At 50.7% G+C, this 19,402-nt stretch overlaps 1 protein-coding gene across 6 annotated transcripts in view; it reads left to right on the top strand.

The window, feature by feature from the left end:
* The window catches only part of THOC5 (THO complex subunit 5), a 47,023-nt gene that overhangs the window by 26,403 nt on the left and 1,218 nt on the right, over positions 1–19,402 (top strand). For 5 of the 6 annotated variants that reach the window (XM_008274682.4, XM_008274681.4, XM_070065758.1 and 2 more), the window contains 8 exons: positions 1,390–1,498; positions 6,581–6,682; positions 7,547–7,643; positions 8,078–8,192; positions 9,428–9,531; positions 9,688–9,775; positions 14,229–14,344; positions 14,931–15,121. In XM_008274682.4, coding sequence (XP_008272904.1) covers positions 1,390–1,498; positions 6,581–6,682; positions 7,547–7,643; positions 8,078–8,192; positions 9,428–9,531; positions 9,688–9,775; positions 14,229–14,344; positions 14,931–15,121 — 922 coding nt within the window. Of the gene's footprint in view, positions 1–1,389; positions 1,499–6,580; positions 6,683–7,546; positions 7,644–8,077; positions 8,193–9,427; positions 9,532–9,687; positions 9,776–14,228; positions 14,345–14,930; positions 15,122–15,513; positions 16,062–19,402 lie in introns of those variants that run through there. The other variant, XM_008274677.4, reaches the window with a different exon arrangement.

The raw sequence follows: 19,402 nt of genomic DNA, 5'->3' as shown, positions 1-19,402 counted from the left end.
TTTTTTTTTTTTTTTTAAAGATTTATTTATGTATTTGAAAGAGTTGCAGAGAGAGAGAGAGAGAGAGGTCTTCCATCCTCTGGTTCACTGCCCTGTTTGCCGCAATGGCCTGGGCTGCACTGATCCAAAGCCAGGAGCCAGGAGCTTCCTCTAAGTCTTCCCACACGGGTGCAAGGGGCCCAGGGACTTGGGCCATCTTCCACTCCTTTCCCAGGCCACAGCAGAGAGCTGGATTGGAAGTGGAGTAGCCAGGACTCGAACCGGCGCTCACATGGGATGCCAGCACTGCAGGTGGTAGCTTTACCTGCTACGCCACTATGCTGCCCCCCACCTTTTTATTTAAGATTTATATGTTTATTTGAGAGAGTTACAGAGGAGATGCAGAGGCAAAGGGATAGAGAGAGGTCTTCATCCACTGATTCACTCCCCAAATGATCACAACGGCCGGGGCTGGACCAGGATGAAGCCAGGAGCCAGATGTTTCTTCCAGATACTGCATGTGGGTGCAGGGACCCAAGGACTTGGACCATCTTCCACTGCTTTCCCAGGCACATTAACAGGGGGCAGGATTGGATGCAGCATATGGGACTTGAACCAGTGCCCATATGGGATGCCGGTGCTACAAGTGGCAACTTAACCCACTATGCCACAACACTGGCCCCAACTCTTTCCTTTTCTTTCAAGACCTTGATTGAGTGAGGTTATGGACATGTCTCTTGTTACTAATCATGATGACCTTGGCCCCGTGCTTCCTTTCCACATTGTATTTCTTTTTTTTTTTTTTAATTTTTAATTAATTAATTTATTTATTTTGACAGGCAGAGTGGACAGTGAGAGAGAGAGGGACAGAGAGAAAGGTCTTCCTTTGCCGTTGGTTCACCCACCAATGGCCACCGCGGCTGGCGCGCTGCGACCGGCGCACTGCGCTGATCTGATGGCAGGAGCCAGATGCTTGTCCTGGTCTCCCATGGTGTGCAGGGCCCAAGCACTTGGGCCATCCTCCACTGCATTCCCTGGCCACAGCAGAGAGCTGGCCTGGAAGAGGGGCAACCGGGACAGAATCCGGCGCCCCGACTGGGACTAGAACCCGGTGTGCCGGCGCCGCTAGGCGGAGGATTAGCCTAGTGAGCCGCAGCGCCGGCCTCCACATTGTATTTCTTAGAAGCAGAATCACTGAGTCGAGCCCATACCCAAGGGTGCTTCTTAGAGGGAAGCAAAGAATTGGTAGACATGCTCTTTGCTGTTTTTTATCAAATATTACGTTGCTGTTGCATTTCAGCTTTTATAGTAAAAGGCCATAAAACCACTTGGTGTTTCTGTGGCACTGTTGACTCTGCTTTACGTGTGTGACTTATAAATTGTCCCTTCCATTCTCAACCCCTGCTCCAGATGACAGTGTGCTTCACCTGACCTTCTACTACCTCATGAACCTCAACATCATGACAGTGAAAGCCAAAGTGACAACCGCCACGGAGCTGATCACTCCCATCAGTGCAGGGTACTGGACAGGCATGGTGGGCGCGGGCCTGGGAGGGGCGTGTGCTGAGCACCTGGGTGGAGCTGCTGTCGGTTCCTCCCTCGGGCTCTGAGGAGATTGGCTGTCATCTCTGTGTCCACGAGGCCCAGGAGTCCCGGCCCATCACTTGAGAAAGCACTCGCTGACTTTATTTGTGAAGTCCTCTTACTGTGAACAGTAGACATGATGATGACAGCATCGTTATTTATTTATTTAATTATGTATTTGAAGATTTATGTATGTATTTGAAAGGCAGAGATACCTAGAGAAGGGTGGGGGAGATATCTTCCATCTACTGGTTCACTTCTCAAATGGCCAGGGCTGCGCCAGGCCAAAGCCAGGAGTTTCTTCCAGGTTTCCCACGTAGTTGGCAGGGGCCCAAGAGCTTGTGCCATGTTCTGCTGCTTTCCTAGGTGCATTAGCAAGGAGCTGAACTGGAAGCAGAGCAGCTGGGACTCAGACCAGTGCTCTGATATGGGGTGCGGGCATAGCAAGCTGTGGCTTAACCCACTGCACTGTTAACACGAGCCCTCGGAGTTGTAACCACTGCACCAGTCGCCTGCACCTCTGTTGCTGGGATTTTCACTCTCCACCTCAGTTCAAACCCAGGTTGTCCTTCCCTGTGTGGTGGGAGGAAGGCTGTGCTGGGTCTCAGCAGAGGGTGAACAGAGGCACAGTAATTACACAGCCTTCCCAGGAAACCCCTGACTATCCCTTCCACAGGCAGGGGTAGTTGGAAAGAACTGGCAGGCCCTGGGGTGACCCAGCCCCCACTTAGTTGAGCACTGCGGTGCTGGTGAAAGCACTGAGGCTCAGGCCTGGGGCCTGGTGCAGCAGGGCTCTTCCCATCCCATCCAGTCTGTCTGACGGAAAGTGTCTCCTGGCTTTGAGACCCTGCCAGTAGACTCCACACTCCTTTTAGGCCACAGCAGCCTCGGTCCCTGAGCTGGGGAGTGTCTGACTACTCAGATGCACTCTGGGTGAAATTGACCCTGACTCCAGCAGAGGGAACCCAGGGCTTGTGCTTCTGAGCACCCAGCTACCAGGCTCGGCAAGGACTTGGTTCAGTGAGCAGCTTTAGGGTCCCCTGGATCCTGGTGGAGCTGCTTGTCGGGAGCATCCGCTCACTCATTTCCCAGGTGCCCTGCGTGCTAACACCAGGGCCGCAGGCTATGTTGCCTGCTCGACTCCAGCTCCTTGCGAAGCTGTCTGCCTGACCTCAGTGTCCGTTTCCTCATTCTGTGCCCCTGATTGTGATAATCCTTTCAGGGTACTTGTTAAGTCAGTTCTGGTGCTTAGCATAGACGAGGCACGTGGTAAATGACAGCTGGCTGATCATCATTGATGCTTTTCACTTTCACAGTAGCTCTACCAGGTATCTGGCTCTGGACACAGGTGAAGAGGAAAGCCTTAGCTGAGTGTCAGTCTGGCCCTGTAGCACTGTGCTGTACTCTGGGCATCTCCAAGTGGGCCCTGACCCCAAAGAAAATGCCAGGGTGGAAACAGGATTGGATTTTTCTTTTTAAAGATTTATTTTATTTATTTGAGAGACTCAGAGAGAGAGAGAGAGAGAGAGAGAGAGAGAGAGAGAGAGAGAAAGGTCTTCCATCCACTGGTTCGCTCCCCAAATGGCCACAATGACTGGAGCTGGGCCAATCTGAAGCCAGGAGCCAGGAGCTTCTTCCAGGTCTCCACATGGGTGCAGGGCCCCAAGGACTTGGGCCATCTTCTACTGCTTTCCCAGGCCATAGCAGAGAGCTGAATCGGAAGAGGAGCAGCCGGGACATGAACTGGTATCCATAGGGATGCTGGTACTGCAGGTGGAGGCTTAGCCAATTATGTCACAGCACCGGCCCCCCAGGGATACTTTTTAAAAAATATAATCACAATCACAATGTCACACTAGTGTTCAGTATCCAGTCAGGGTTCAGAGTGCCCTGATTTTCCCATAAATTTTTATTTATTTATTTTTTTTGGCAGTGGTGATTTTGTTTTCATAGTTTGTATTTTGAATCTGGATCACAGTAAGGTCCATGCATTATAGATGGGTAAAGCTTTGTCTGAGTTTTTGCCGTTCATCTGTCGAGGAAAGTGGGTTGTTTGCTATGTAGGTTCACCCTCGTCTGGATTTTGGTGGTTGTGTCTCTGTGGAACAGTTTAACATGTTACTCTTTGTCCTTGTGTTTCCTGCGGATTGATATCTAGATAGGCAGTTTGACCCCATTCTGATTTTTTTTTTTGCTGGGGAGAGGGCAGGAGTATGTCATACATTTTGTTTGACACCTCCAGAGGGAGACACAGGCTGACTCTTTTTGTGATGTTAGCAGCACACTAACAACTGTTGACAACTATTGCCTATATCTGTTCATTCATTAGGGAATTGGTGTTTCTAATATAGACATTTTAATCAGAATTAGATTAACACTGCTGAGTTTTCCTTAAGAAATTATTTTCCAGATTGATCTTCATTAGGCCATTTCAATGAATTTTTCATTAATCCATTAACTTTTTTTTAAGATTTATTTACTTATTTGAAAGGCAGAGTTACAGAGGGGCAGAGAGAGAGAAAAAGGTCTTTCATCCGCTGGTTCACTCCCTAGATGGCCACAACAGCCGGAGCTGTGCTGATCTGAAGCCAGGAGCCAGGATCTTCTTCCGGGTCTCCCACGTGGGTGCAGGGGCCCAAGGACTTGGGCCATCTTCCCAGGCCATAACAGAGAGCTGGATCGGAAGTGGAGCAGCCAGGACCTGAACTGGTACCCACATGGGATTCTGGCACTGCAGGCAGCGGCTTCACCTGTTACGCCACTGCACTGGCCAAAATGTGGATATCTTAGCTTCTAGGCTACATGCCCTCTCCTCAACTATATTTAGTCATTTTCCAACCAAGGTGTTTTTTTTTTTTTTTTTTTTTTTTTTTAATTTAAGATCCATTTATTTATTGTAAAGGCAGAATAACTGAATGGGAGGTGTTCCATTCACTGGTTCCCTCCCCAAATGGCCACAACGGCCAGGGATGAGCCAGGCCGAAGCCAGGAGCCTGGAACTCTATCCAGGTCTCCCACCTGGGAGGCAGGGGCCCAGGTTCTCAGGTCATCTTCCATTGCTTTCTCAAATGCATTAGCAGGGAGCAGGATTAGAAGTGGAACAACTGAGAGTGGACCAGTGGCGCAATATAGGATGCTGGTTTTGCAAGCAGTGGCTTAACCCACTGCCCTGCAACACCAGCTCCTCAGCTAAGATTTTTAAATCTCTTTTCCATCAAAACCTTGTAACAGCGGCCAGCACTGTTAAGCCACCGTCTGCAGTGCCAGCATCCCGCATGGATGCTGGTTCAAGTCCCGGCTGCTCCACTTCTGATCCAGCTCTCTACTATGGCCTGGGAAAGTAGTAGGGGATGGCCCAAGTGCTTGATTCCCTGCACCCGAAGAGGAGGCCTGGAGAAAGCTCCTGGCTCCTGGCTTTGGATTGGCCCAGCTCCAGCCATTGTGGTCATTTGGGGAGTGAACCAGTGGATGGATGACCTCTCTCTCTCTCTCTCCATCTCTCTGTCAGTAACTCTGCCTTTCAAATAAATAAAAATCTTAGAAAAACAAAAAAGCACCTTGTAACAGATTTAACTAATGGAATAGTTTTTCATTTGGGTGTTAGATTTTTATGACTATAAACAGCCTCTCCTTTTATGTCTCTTACTTTTACCAAATTCATTTGTCCTGAGCTCCATGTTATCAAGAAGTTTGATTCTTCATTAGGTTTTGTCAATAAAAGCCCTTCCATGCAGCTTTGGTCCTATTTTATTTTGATCAGTTAATAGTAGTCACTAAACACTAACCAAAAGACATGTATTCTCTGGGCAGCTCTTGTGAGGCAGCAGAGGTGGCAGAGACACGGTCTGGGGTACTTGGTGAGACTGAGAATAGGGAAGGGGCAGGAGCTGCCACCGTGTTCAGCACGCTGGGCAGTAGGAGCAGCATTCCCGCCTGCGTGCTCCTGATGCAGATGAAGAGAGATGAAGGAGAACCCCTATTGGTTCAGGGCAGGAAGAGGCCTGTCTCCTTTGTGATACAATCGCCATGCTATCCCTGACACCACCTCTTCTCTGTCACCTTAATTACAGCCTGTGCCCTAACCATCCCAGGTGGATAGCAGTCTGTGGCTGTCTCTGCTTACGACACTGGGTCACCTTGTCTCCAATGCTTGTGATAATATCTTTCTTTAGGCATCTAATGGAGTCCTTTTTTTGTGATTAGCATGAGATTTGGTCAAAGTGAGACACATACAGCGCTGTGCCTTATTGTCTGGGTTGGAAAGGAGTCTGTTCTGCTTCTGAGCTATTGCTGGTATCCTGGGATTTGCCTCTGACATAAGGCCCTGTCACCGTATCAATGTGTTGTTTTTTTTTTTAATTTTTAAAAAAGATTTATTTGTTTGAAAGAATTACAGAGAGAGAGTGATAGAGAGAGAGAGAGAGAGATCTTCCTTCTGCTGGTTTACTCCCCCAGTGGCCCCAACAACCAGATCTGGCCCAGGCTTCAGCCTGGAGCCAGGAATTCCATCCGTCCATCCTGGTCTCCCGCATGAGTGACAAGGGCCCAAGTGCTTGGCCCTTCTGCTGCTCTCCTAGGTGCGTTAGTAGGAAACTGGATCAGCACTGGAGCTGATACAGAGTGTGGCATTGCAGGCCACAGTTTAACCCACTGTGCCACAGCACCTGCCCACACCATATAATAATTGAAGGAAGACTTTTTTTTTAATTGGTGGTTAAGAGTACTGCTCTCTGTGAGCAGCACAAAACCTGCTTCTAGCTTTTACTCGCAGTGTGATTGTGGAAAAGCCATAGCTTTCAAAGCTCTGAGTCTCCTCTTAGAATGGAAATGATAATCCTGCCTCAGGGTTGTGAGACTCCAATGTCCTTGAGCACATAAAGGAACTGGCCCACAGGAAGCAGTAAGTGGTGGCTCCAGTCATCTGTGAGAGGGGACATTACCACGCCCATAAACCAAGTCTCCCCTGAGGCAGTACATTCACCAGCATTCTCACCGAGGTCTCTCTTCCCTTTTCCAGGGACTTGCTATCTCCTGACTCAGTCCTGAGCTGTTTGTATCCCGGGGATCATGGGAAGAAAACTCCGAATCCAGCCAATCAGTATCAGTTTGATAAAGTTGGGTGAGTGAGCGAGCAGCATTCTACCTCTCCCAGGCTCTCAGCTTCTGTCTGTGGCAGCTCAAACCCAAGCAGGAGGCCTGTTAGGGCCAGAGGCCACCAAGAGGCAGGGACGACCCAGGGTAGAAGGGGCACTTGCCCATTGTCGCTTACAAGTTAAAGGGATGACATGAAAGGCAGGAAGAATCAAAACTTGGGGAACATAAGAGTAGGTTTTATTGTATCACATGATAGAATAAAAGTAATATTTTAATTCTCAGATTAAAAATTTATAAATTAGACTGTTGAAGACATCAGTATGCTGCTTTTTTTATTTTTTATTTTTTTCTTTTAAGATTTATTTTATTTATGTGAAAAGCTGAGCCAGAGAGTTAGAGACAGAGAGAGGGGTCTTCCATCCACAGGTTTACTCCTCAAGTGGCCACAGATCTGAAGCCAGGAGATTCTTCTGGATCTCCCACTTGTGTACAGGGGCCCAAGCACTTGGGCTGTGCTCTGCTGCTTTCCTGTGCACATAAGCTGGGAGCTGGATTGGAAGTAGAGTAGTGAGACTTGAACCAGTGCCCATGTGGGCTGCTGGGGCTGCTGGCTGTGGCCTAACCCACTATACCACAACACCAGCCCCAATATACTGCCTTTTTGTTCGAAATTTGCTAGTGAGTTGAAGGCTGCGAGAGGAGAAAGGGAAAATGAGTGTGGGAGAGATGAACTTCCCAAGGGGGCTTCTCTTGCAGCCTGGCTGTGAGCTGGGCTGAGCCTGAGGGCCTGAGCTTTTGTGAGTCATGGGAGCATGGGAGGAGGATTGCATCCCAGGACAGAGCAGAAGTAGATTATAAAGTCATTTCATTCTGTCGATTTTTTCTACAGCATCCTGACTTTGAGAGACTATGTACTCGACCTGGGTCACCCTTATTTGTGGGTACAGAAGCTGGGTGGCCTCCACTTCCCCAAAGAGCAGCCCCAGGTATGTAGACTGAGCGGATCTCCCTAGCTTCTCTGCCAGGTGCCTTTCAGAGCTTTGAAGTAGCAGGATGTTTTCCTTCGGGGCTAGAACCTGTCATCCCCTTAGGACTGAGAGGTCCCCAGCCTCCTTGTACTGAGGTGGCTTTTGCCTTCCCCTGGAGCCTCGTAGTCATTACCCCGGGATAACTTGGGTAAATGCTGCAAGCTGTGCTGCCCTCTGTCTTGTGTACCAGGATGCCGTGAACAAGGTGTGAGCAGAAGCTCAGGGTGCCTGACACCTGAGCAGAAGGCTGCTTTTTCTCGGGAACTATTGTTCCTGCCAGGACTCAGTGTCCGGCCTCTGGGGTTCCTGAAAGGTACCCGCCTTGAGGCAGACAGGCAATGCCTGGAGAAGAGGGGAAGATTCCGACGAGTGTCTTTTGCTGTCGTTCACAGCACACTGTGGTTGCTGACCACTCGCTGAGCGCTAGCCACATGGAGACCACCATGAAGCTGCTGAAGACCAGGGTGCAGTCCCGCCTGGCCCTCCACAAACAGTTTGCATCCCTGGGTAAGCTGGTGCTGGAGCGTACACCACCTAGACACCAGGGGTCAACAGTGACCTAACCTTTCATTCAGTGCTCTTGAATTCTGCTGACGGGTCAGGATTCCTGCTGTTTCCTAGCAGGGCTCTTGGCAGCTTCATCCAGGCAGAAATCAGAGCTCCCTGCAGTCATCAGGGCTGTCCCAGCCCTCCCAGACAAGGCCTAAAGCCTCGGAGTAGCACAAGGTCGTGGGTTGTTCAGGGGCAGGATCTCATTCTAGTTCAGTGCGTTGTAGATCTGGTGTGCATTCCACAGGTATTTAGTAAGAGCATGATTCATGGCAGGCCCTGAGCGTAGAAGAGTGAAGGCAGAGGGGCCTGCCTTTGTGGAGCTCACACTCGGCTTATGTGAGTAGAGCTGTCCAGGGAGCCACTGCCTCTCCCCTTGCTGTAGGCCTGAGCTCATGTTCCCCACCTGCCTGTCCTCTTAAACTCCCAGGGGACCCTAATAAGCCACTGACCTGGGTGGTGCTGGTATGGGGGTTTTCTTGTAGCGTACTCATTCAACAGATTCTTGGAAGGTATCTGTCATGCACCCAGCATCTGTAGGGTCATGGAGGGGGAGCGGTGTCGGGGTCACTGTGGTCTAAAAGAGCTACTGTCAGGAAAGGCATAGGATTTCCAGGGCCCATCTGTAGACCCTGCGCCAGGCCAGCTCTGGGCTTGCAGTGGGCAGTGATCTCTTCAGAACAGCCTCTCTCTCCTGTGCCCATCCCTTGGTCTCCATCAGCGCTGCTGACTGTGTCCGCAGATTAGATGATTGTCATCCCTGACGGCCTTCGCTGTGTTGGCGTCTTTGCTTATTGGAATGCTCATAGGAATTTACCCTGCAGCGGTTCCCCAGGTCTGCCTTGGAGGAACTGACACAGAACACCTCTGTCATTCCTCCGGCAAGGTCAGCTGTGGGAACAGCCCTCTCAGCTGTCTGGCCTAAGGAACAGTCACAGCTGCAGGGGCCGTGGTTTTGGCCACAGGGCTTTTTGTTTTGCCCTTTGAATGCTGGCGCCAGATCTGGCCAGGACCACAGCCCTGGGTGAGGGTCAGCGGGTGTCCCTGCTCTCTTTGGCATATGTTGACCTCACTACGTCTTGAGTGCCAGGTGGAGCTGGACAACTGGCAGAGCCATCAGCCCTCCAGAGAGCCCCAGGAGGATGTTCTTTGTCCATTCTACCTGTGACACCACCTGTCTGGCTCTCTTTTAGAGCATGGCATTGTACCAGTTACCAGTGATTGCCAGTACCTCTTCCCTGCCAAGGTTGTCTCTCGCCTGGTGAAGTGGGTGACGATTCCCCATGAGGATTACATGGTAGGTGGAGGAATGACAGGTTTCTCTTACTGGCCGACTGGGGGAGGAGGGGTTACTGCAGACTGTGTCACCTTTCAGCCCCTGCCCTCTGCTGGGAGGGCAGGGAATTGACCAGAGAAGCCAGCATGTCACTTCTTGTCCACTGTCCTGTTCTAGGAGCTCCATTTCACCAAAGACATTGTGGAGGCGGGACTGGCAGGAGACACCAATCTCTACTATATGGCGCTCATCGAAAGGGGCACAGGTAATTGCTCTGAGGGTCACGGTGCTCCTGAGGCTGGGGCGCTGCCGAGGATCAAACACCTGGGGGTGGCCTGGAGGAAGCAGACAGTCCTGGAATGCTGCTGCGAGGACTTAGCAGAGAGCAGTGGTCTTGGAGCCCCGTTCCTCCAGGACTTGCGCTGTGCAGCACCGTCACACACGTGCTTTATCTCACCCTTCCGACTGTCCTGGTGGTAGTGAGAGCATTTCTGTTGTATAGGTGAGGAATCTCAGGCTTAATCACCAGCCCAGTCTGACCTCTGCGCCTCTTCTCTCCGCCCTTTGTTTTAAAGCTCGCTGGCATCAGACATCCCATTTCGCCCCTTCACAGCAGGAGAGGGTCGTCTCTGTAAAGGGCAGGGGCCGAGGACCTCCCTTCCTCATCCACCGTCCCTGCCTCTTCTTTAGAGGCATCGGAAGCTGGTGTTTCTCACACTTCTCCTGGGCTCTGACCCTGCCAGGGCTTCCCACTGGAGCCACCCAGATGCTGCACCCAGGCTGTGGTGCTGTTGTCCCTCAGCCTCGGCAAGCCTGGCACTGCCCACAGGATCGGACCCCGAGGCTGGGCACGGTGGCCACCAGCCGAGGCAGCTGTCACTTGTTCTGGATGAGTCTGCTGTTGCTCTGACTACCTGAGGCTGGTACTTAATGAGGAAAGAAAGCTAATTAGCTCCCAGTTCTGAAGGCTGGGATCCAGTGGTTCTGTCCGTCTGACCTCTGGTGAGGGCTTCAGGCAGATGGCATCACAGTGGTGGCAGCTGCGCGGAGCAGAGCAGCCTGGCAAGAAAGGAAGCCACGTGTCTGGGGCCAGCCTTGCTCTTCCTGTACCAGCCAGGGTCCCTCAGGAACTACACGAATCCCTCCCGAGGACAACACCCCAGTGACCATCAATCACCGTCCCCTGGGCCCCACCTCCCTCTCTCAACATCGCTGCACTGAGGACCAGGCTTCTAACATAGGAAGCCTTGGGGGACAGTGTTCAAACTGCACCCAAACCCTAGCAAGTTGTAAGTGCAGGAAATGGAAGATGGGACACCTGCAACCAGAGTTTCTCTATCCCTCTTTGTTCCTTCTCTCTTTTTATTTTCTTCATAGCCTTTAAAAAGTACTAGGAAGAAGCTGAATATTTTGGATACAGCTGAGGCCGTCTAATACCACTTTGTTGGCTCCCTCCTAGTCGTTGACCACTGTTTGGAATTTGCACCTATGCTTCCCATCCTTTTTCTTCATCCCTAAAGAACGTAGGTTACTGTTTTGAAAGGGCACAAAAATCCAGCTCAAGAAATTTATAAAGCCTCAGGGTAGGAAATTATTGGAAGAGATCACTTCTGCTTTCAGGTTGAGGAGGTGAAAGCTTGGAAAGATAATAAGTATTTTAGATTAATATATGGAATGATTGGGATCATTAGCATTTTCATTGGATGAGTTGTGAAATTTGAAAAACAGAGAAAGATGAATAAGTAGGAAACAATTCCAAATATATATACTCCTTAAGTCATTTTATAGCAGGCCAATTTACAAATTTTATATAGTAAGGATTAGAAACAAAAAACTGAGCGACAAATCCAGAAATAGGTGCTAGCTATTATGACAGAAGTGACACGACAGCAGAGAAAGGAATCTTAATAATTTTTTAAAGATTTATTTATTTGAAGGGTAGAATTAAGAGAGAGAGAGACCTTCATCTGCTGGTTCACTTCCCAAATGGCCACAATGGCCAGAGCTGGGCCAATCTGAAGCCAGGAGCCAGGAGCTTCCTCCAGTTCTCCCACTTGAGTGCAGTGGTCCAAGTACCTGGGCCATCTTCCGCTGCTGGATCAGAAGTGAAGCAGCTAGGATTTGAATGAGCACCCATATGGGATGGCAATGGCTTTACCCGCTATGCCACAGTGCTGGCCCCCTAAATTTTTTCTTTTCATTAGAGAGAGTGAGAGAGATCCCATATGATGATTCAATCCCCAAATACCTACAACAACCAGAGTTAAGCTGAGCTAAAACTCAGAGCTGGGAATTCAGTTTGGGTTTCCCATATGAGAGACTCAGCCACCATAGCCACCACCTGCCTTCCTGTATTAGTAGGAAGCTGGAATCAGAAGTGGAGCTGGGATTTAAACCCCAGGCAATTTGATATGGGATGTATGTGTCCCAAGAGCAGCTGGAACACGAACTGGTGCCCATCTGGGTTGCCAGCATCATAGACGGCAGCTTTACCCACTACGCCACAGCACTGGCCCCTGGAATCACTTTTTAATAATAAATTTTTTAGGCTGGCGCTGTGGCTCACTAGGCTAATCCTCCACCTGCGGCGCCAGCACCCAGGGTTCTAGTCCCGGTTGGGGTGCCAGATTCTGTCCCGGTTGCTCCTCTTCCAGTCCAGCTCTCTGCTGTGGCCCAGGAAGGCAGTGGAGGATGGCCCAGGTCCTTGGGCCCTGCACCCATATGGGAGACCAGGAAGGAGCACCTGGCTCCTGGCTTCCGATCGGTGCGGCTCGCTGGCTGCAGCGCGCTGGCTATAGTGGCCATTTAGGGGGTGAACCAATGGAAGGAAGACCTTTCTCTCTGTCTCTCTCTCTCTCTCTCACTGTCTAACTCTGCCTGTCAAAAAAAAATTTTTTTTTTAAATATTTACTTATTTATTTGAAAGGCAGAGTTACACAGAGAGAAGGAAAGGCAGAGACAGAGAGGTCTTCCATTCTCTGGTTCATTCCACAGTTGGCTGCAACGGCCGGAGCTGTGCCAATCCGAAACCGGGAGCCAGGAGCTTCTTCCGGGTCTCCCACGTGGGTGCAGGGACCAAAGGACTTGGGCCTTGTTCTGCTGCTTTCCCAGGCCATAGCAGAGAGCTGGATCAGAAGTGGAGTAGCTGGGACTCGAATGGGCGCCCATATGGGATGCCAGCAATGCAGGCTACAGCTTTACCTGTTACGCCACAGCGCCAGCCCCAATAATAAATGTTAATTTGCAAATCCTCTCCTGTCCTGTGTTATATAGGTAACTGGTATAGAGTCAAAGCTTTCCCCCGTAAATAACTGAAAAGTAGTGACACACTTAGCCCCTTGGTAGGAAGGTTAAATGTCATCCTGATGAGTTAGGCCATGGCTGTCACCAGAGAAGGAATGAGTGCATGCAGAAATACAGAGATCCTGACATCAGGCAGTCCTGGTTAAACTCAGCACTGCTGCTGTGCAACTGTCAGGTGGTAGTGACGTTTCTGTTGTAGCTTCAGCTTTTTTTCACATAAAACAGGCACAAGACTAACAGTACCCATCTCATAGAATCATTGTGAGGGTGAAATGAAATGTGCATAAAGAGTTTGCACAGTGACTGCACTACCGGAAGGACTTCATGTTGGTATTAAAAAGAATTTCCGGTGCCGGTGCTGTGGCATAATGGGTAAAGCCACCATCTGCTTTGCTGGCATCCCATATGGGCACTGGCTTGAGTCCCTGCTGTTCCACTTCCGATCCAGCTCTCTGCTATGGCCTAGGAAGGCAGTAGAAGATGGCCCAAGTCCTTGGGCTCCTGCACCCACGTGTGAGACCCGGAAGAACCTCCTGGCTTCAGATCAGCTCAGCTCTGGCCATTGCTAGGGGGTGAACCAGTGGATGGAAGACCTTGTCTCTGCCTCTGCTTCTCTGAAGCTCTGCCTTTCAAATAAATAAGTAAATATTTTAAAAAATAATAAGAAAAAAAGAATTTCAGGGGCAGGTGTTTGGCTAGTGGTTGTACTGCCAGTTGGGACACCTGTACACCTGCATCTTGGTTTGATCCCTGATTCTGGCTCCTGATTCCAGCTTCCTCCTAATGTGGACCCTTGGAGGCAATGGTGATAGCTCATGTCGTTGGGTTCCTAACACCCATGTGGAGCCCTGGATTACAACTCCAACTTCCCCCTTTCCCCAGCCCTGACTATTGTGGGCATTTGGAGAATGAACCAGTAGGTGGAAGCTCTCTACCTCTCTCTGTCTTGCTCTTTCTCTCTCTCTCAAATTGAAGAAAAAACTTCATGTGACAAAAAAAAAAAAAAAAAGGAAAAAATAGAGAAAATATATTTGCCTGATATAAAATGTTGTTGAAAAGAAAAAAAGAATGGAAGAATCTTTAACTTGCTGGCAAATAAATAGCATTTAATCCAAAATTCTTTCAGAGTAGCAGATAGAACTCCTGGGCACATCCAAGGTGAACCAGATGCAAAAGTCTACACCTTTGTGGCACAGTAAGTAGGTCAAGGTCCTCGGGCCAGAGTTACCAGACCTTGTATCCTGCAGCCTGGCAGATTCCACTTTGGAGATTCTAGAACAGTTAGTCCCCTAATGTACTCTGCAGCATCACATTACTTGGAGCCTCCTGAGATGACCACCGGGGTCCAGTGGAGAGGCTGCCACACTGGTGAGCTGGGTCTCAGAACTGATTGTTCCTCCTCTCTCCTCTTCCAGCCAAACTGCAGGCTGCTGTGGTGCTGAACCCTGGCTACTCCTCCATCCCACCTGTTTTCCAGCTCTGTCTGAACTGGAAGGGGGAGAAGACAAACAGCAACGATGACAACATTCGGGTAAGGCCTGAGCAGGTGACAGGAGGAGCAGGGAGAGCCCCTGGTGGAGGGAGGGCAGGAGCAGACTCTGCTGCGGCTGAGTGTGGCACAGAGGGGCTTGGCGGGATTTGCAGGGTGTTCTGGAGCCTGCATGGCACAGTGGAGGAAAGAGCCTGACTGAGACCACCCGCTTAGTGAGATAAACTCAGAGGCCTGACAGTCACCCTGGAGTGAGGTTTTTTTATCTGGAGATATTGTGTCTGTTCTTGATGGTTATTTGTGCCTATTGATTTGAATTGACACAGGCCTCCTGGCCATGGCGCGTGTTTTTAATCCAGGCGCCTTCTGGCTTGGATCTTGAGATTCCTCCTCCCCACACCTCCGTCTTCCTGACTGTGGGCATGTGAGGCAGGGCACGCAATGGTCAGAATTTAAGACTTTGTTGTCTTGAAGAGAGGGAGCCTCAGGTCAACCCGGTCCAGCTTGATGTGGTGGCCCAGCATCTGCAAAGACACCAGCCCTCAGGCCCAGCCAGGGACAGAAGCCTGACCTGCGAGGTCCCCTCTCAGGGAGGCAGTGCTGAGCTGCTGGCCTTCTCGCTGCACAGGCCATGGAGAGTGAGGTCAACGTGTGCTACAAGGAGCTGTGTGGCCCCCGGCCCAGTCACCAGCTCTTGACCAATCAGCTGCAGCGGCTGTGCGTGCTGCTGGACGTCTACCTGGAGACCGAGAGCCACGATGACAGTGTGGAGGGGCCCAAGGAGTTTCCCCAGGAGAAGATGTGTCTGCGGCTTTTCAGGTGAGGGGAGAGCAGGAGGACTGGGACTCTGGTGACTTCTCTGGGGACGAGGGGCAGAGATGAGAGCCGTGGAGCAGGTGGGTCTCACTGTGCAGGGATCTGCCCAGAGGGCATGCATGCTCCCAGTGTGCTTGTGGAATTAAAACCCTGCTGTTGGATTTCCCGGGGGGAGCCTGCTCCCTCCTTCCTGAAGCTTTCCCCGCGGCCTTCTCCCCTCAGCCCGGTCCCCTTGTTCACGACACCCTCGGAGGTGGCACCTACTAAAAGAGCAGTGCTAGGCTATGAATCAAGAGGGCTTTGCTCCACTTTCTGTACTTCCTGTGACAATGAGGTTTGCTTGCTTTTTACTGCCCATGTAAGCGGTTTTAAGTTGCATCCTCATTGGTCCCCAGGAAGTCTTCTCTACCCCTGGGGTGCATCGCATCAAGTATCAAGTAGGAATCACAGCTCTGGTCAGTCGGACATCATGGAAGGAACCAGCTGCAATGGAAGAAAGACACACATGCTCATCCCTGCCAGCTGGGTGACCTAAGAAGTGTCACTACCGCTCAGCTTCTGAGCTCATTTCTAAATCTAAAGTCTGAAGTGGGCCGGCGCCGTGGCTCACTAGGCTAATCCTCCATCTGCAGCACCGGCACCCCGGGTTCTAGTCCCAGTTAGGGCACCAGATTCTGTCCCAGTTGCTCCTCTTCCAGTCCAGCTCTCTGCTGTGGCCCAGGAAGGCAGTGGAGGATGGCCCAGGTCCTTGGGCCCTGCACCCGCATGGGAGACCAGGAGGGAACACCTGGCTCCTGGCTTCGGATAGGCGCAGCGTGCCGGCTGTAGCAGCCACTTGGAGGGTGAATCAACGAAAAAAGGAAGACCTTTCTCTCTGTCTCTCTCTCACTGCCTAACTCTGCCTGTCAAAATAAATAAATAAAGTCTGAAGTGAACTTAAAAGTAATACCTTCTAGCTTATGATGAATTGCAGACAGTTCATGTAAACCTTCCAGATGGTTCCTGGCACAAGACCAGGGCTCAGAGTATGACAGCAGATCTTGAGAGCCTGGTATTGAGTGTCTGGGCTCACAGTTCTTCCAGCTACTTCTCTCCTTGTTGCTGGGTCATTTCCTTCCCTTTCATCTCGAATGTTCTTGTTCTTTAAGAGCCAGTTCTAAAACCCCAGCATCCACTGCTCAGGTGTCCCTTCCATTGGTGTAGGGGTTCGGGAGGAGTGGCGCATGGGCTATCATCTGTTTCTAATTGAGACATCCTCTTTGTTCCCTGTCAGTCTGAAGAAGACCTTACCTTCCCCGCACCTTGTTCTTAGACAGCCAGTTTGTGCCCTGGAAGCAGTCCCAGCATCCTCCTGCCTTGTCTGGCCTCTGCTGGCCAGGGTCACTGTGTTGTCTGCTAATAGATAGCCTCAGCTCCCAAGTGGCTGTTGGGAGGTGGAGCTGGTGATCAGGGGTTGGTGCCTTCCCGCACCTGCCCTTCCTGGTGGCTCTGTGGGAGACCTCAGCTGTCCCACATGCCCAGTCTGCTGTAGCACATTTGCAGTGTGGAAGTTCTCACATGGCCAGTGCTTACTTCTACTTCTCTAATGGTTCCCGGGGGTCCCATTTCCAGAAGTGCTGTGATCCTCTGTACTCTGGCAACTCAGCTCCAATTAATTCCACAGCCTGTAGCTGGGAGATGTGAAGGATTAGGCCAACTACCTGGGGTGCAGAGTGCCGGCGTAGACAGCAGGAGACTTGCAGGCTGGCTCAGCCCCTGGCAGGAGACCATCAGGCAGTGGTTTGCCCATCTGCAGTCTGCCTAGATGAGCCTGGGTGACTGGGTGTTGCCAGAAAGACCTATTCCAGCTCCTACCTGTGCGATTAGGACACACATTTAGCCCCTTTGAGCTTCACAAGTGCCTACCTCAGGCATGCTAGGAGGGTGAAGGTAAATGCTATGGAGCGTGTATAGAGCCTGCCATGGTGCAGGCCAAGTAAGGCTTCAGCCTTTGGTGTTGAAATAAAAACCTCCTTACTCTCCTCTTTACAATCCCTGTTCTCTCTCCGTGTGATCTCCACCACCACCACCTAGCTGTTAGACTAAAATCAGGGTTTTACCTTCTATATACCTCAGCCAGGGCTAGACCAGGAGCCAGGAACTCCATCCTGGTCTCCCACGTGGGTGGCAAGGACCCAAAGCACTTGGATCATCATCTGCTGCCTCCCAGGTACACAATAGCAGGAAGCTGAGTCGGAAGCAAAACAGCCAGGACTGGAATCAGTGCTCTGATGTGGACCGCTGGTATCACCAGAAGCAGCGTAGCCCTCTGTGCCACAACGCCAGCCCCTCTGGTTACCATTAACGTCAATGCTAGATCTACAGAAATGGGGGAGGAACTCTTGACTGAACATTGAGTGGAGTGGTGTGGACAGGCTCCTCTGAAGCTTTGCTTGGGGGCTAGAATTCCAGGTAAAGCTCGGGCCAGGCTTCCCTCCCAGGTTTTGCCTGGCCTGTCACAACTCAGCCTTCCTGTGGCATGTAGGCCTTGGCATCAGACCCGATTTTGAATTTTGACCTTGCTACTTCCAGGTGTGTAGTGTTGGGCAAATAGTTTGCCTCCTCAGCCTGTTTGTTCACCTGTAAACCTTGTAAGATGGGAGCCGGCACCATGGCTCAGCAGGTTTAGCTGCAGCCCACAATGCCAGCATCACATATGGGCGCCAGTTTGAGTTCCAGCTGCCTTACTGCTGAGCCAGCTCCCTTCTAATGCGCCTTGGAGGCAGCAGAGGATGGCCCAAGTACTTGGGCCCCTGCACCTGTGTGGGAGACCTGGCTGAAACTCCTAGCTTCAGCCTGGCGCAGCCCTGGCCGATGTGGCCATTTGGGGCATGAATCAGGGGATGGAAGATCTCTTTGTTTCTTTCTCTTTCTGTAATTCTGCCTTTCAAATAAATGTTTAAAGTAACAAAAACAGAAAACTTATAAAATGATAGAAATAGCATTAAGAGGTAGTTAAGTACAGAGCACACAGCACTGTGCCAGATTATTTTCACTCCCAGCTATCTGCTTATGTGAGTATTGCCCTACAAGAGGAGATAATTAAAAATTCCTTTCTTAGTTTTTTACAAATTTATTTATTTATTTGAAAGTCACAGAGAGAGAGACAGAGACAGATCTTCCATCTGCTGGTTTACTCCCCAAGCAGCTGCAACAGCTGGAGCCAGGCTGATCCAGAGCCAGGAGCTTTTTATGGGTCTCCCACATGGGTGGTAGGGTCCCAAGTACTTGGGCCATCTTTTCTGTTTTCCCAGGCACATTAGCAGGGAGCTGGATCAGAAGTGGAACAGCTGGGAATCTAACCAGCATCCATATGGATAGCAGCTTTACTGGCTATGCCACAGTGCTGGCCCCAAAACTTCTTTATTTTTTTTAATTATAGAAATGTGTTTGTGGGGCCGGCGCCATGGCACAGTAAGTTAATTCTCCACCTGCAGCGTCAGCATCCCATATAGGCACTGGTTCTAGTCCCGCTGCTTCTCTTCCAATCCAGCTCTATGCTATGGCCTAGGAAAGTAGCAGAAGATGGCCCAAGTTCTTGGGCCCCTACACCCACATGGGAGACCCGGAAGAAGCTCCTGGCTTCAGATTGACACAGATCTGGCCGTTGTGACCATTTGGGGAGTGAACCAATGGACGGAAGACCTTTCTCTCTCTCTCCCTCCCTCTCCCTCCCTCTCCCTCCCTCTCCCTCCCTCTCCCTCCCTCTCCCTCCCTCTCCCTCCCTCTCCCTCCCCCTCTCCCCCTCTCCCCCTCTCCCCCTCTCCCCCTCTCCTCCTCTCCCTCTCCCTGTCTGTAACTCTACCTCTCAAATAAAATAAAATAAAATCTTAAAAAAAAAAAAAAGAAAAGAAATGTTTGTTGTTAGCCATATAAATAACTGGGGCAACTTTGGGCACAGTGGTTAAGCTGCCGCTTGCAGCAGCCAAGTACTATATCAGATGGAGTACCTGGGTTCAAGTCCTGGCTGTGCTTCTGATCTAGCTTCTGAGAGGGAAAAAGGGAGAGAGAGAGATCCTCCATCCATTGGTTCACTCCCCAAACAGCTGGGACTGAGCCAGGCCAAAGCTAGAAGCCAGCAGCTTCCTCCAAGTCTCCCACATGGGTGCAGGTGCCCAAGCACGTGAGCCATCTCCCACTGCTTTCCCAGGCCGTTAGCAGGGAGCTGGATCAGAAGTGGAGCAGCCAATACCATATGAGATGCCCACACTGAAGGTGGAAGATTAATCTTCGACGCCACAGCCA

This window comes from Oryctolagus cuniculus, chromosome 21, assembly GCF_964237555.1.
Source record: "Oryctolagus cuniculus chromosome 21, mOryCun1.1, whole genome shotgun sequence".
NCBI lineage: Eukaryota > Metazoa > Chordata > Mammalia > Lagomorpha > Leporidae > Oryctolagus > Oryctolagus cuniculus.
Note: the sequence above shows the minus strand (reverse complement) of the source record. Positions and strands in the feature narration are given on the sequence as shown.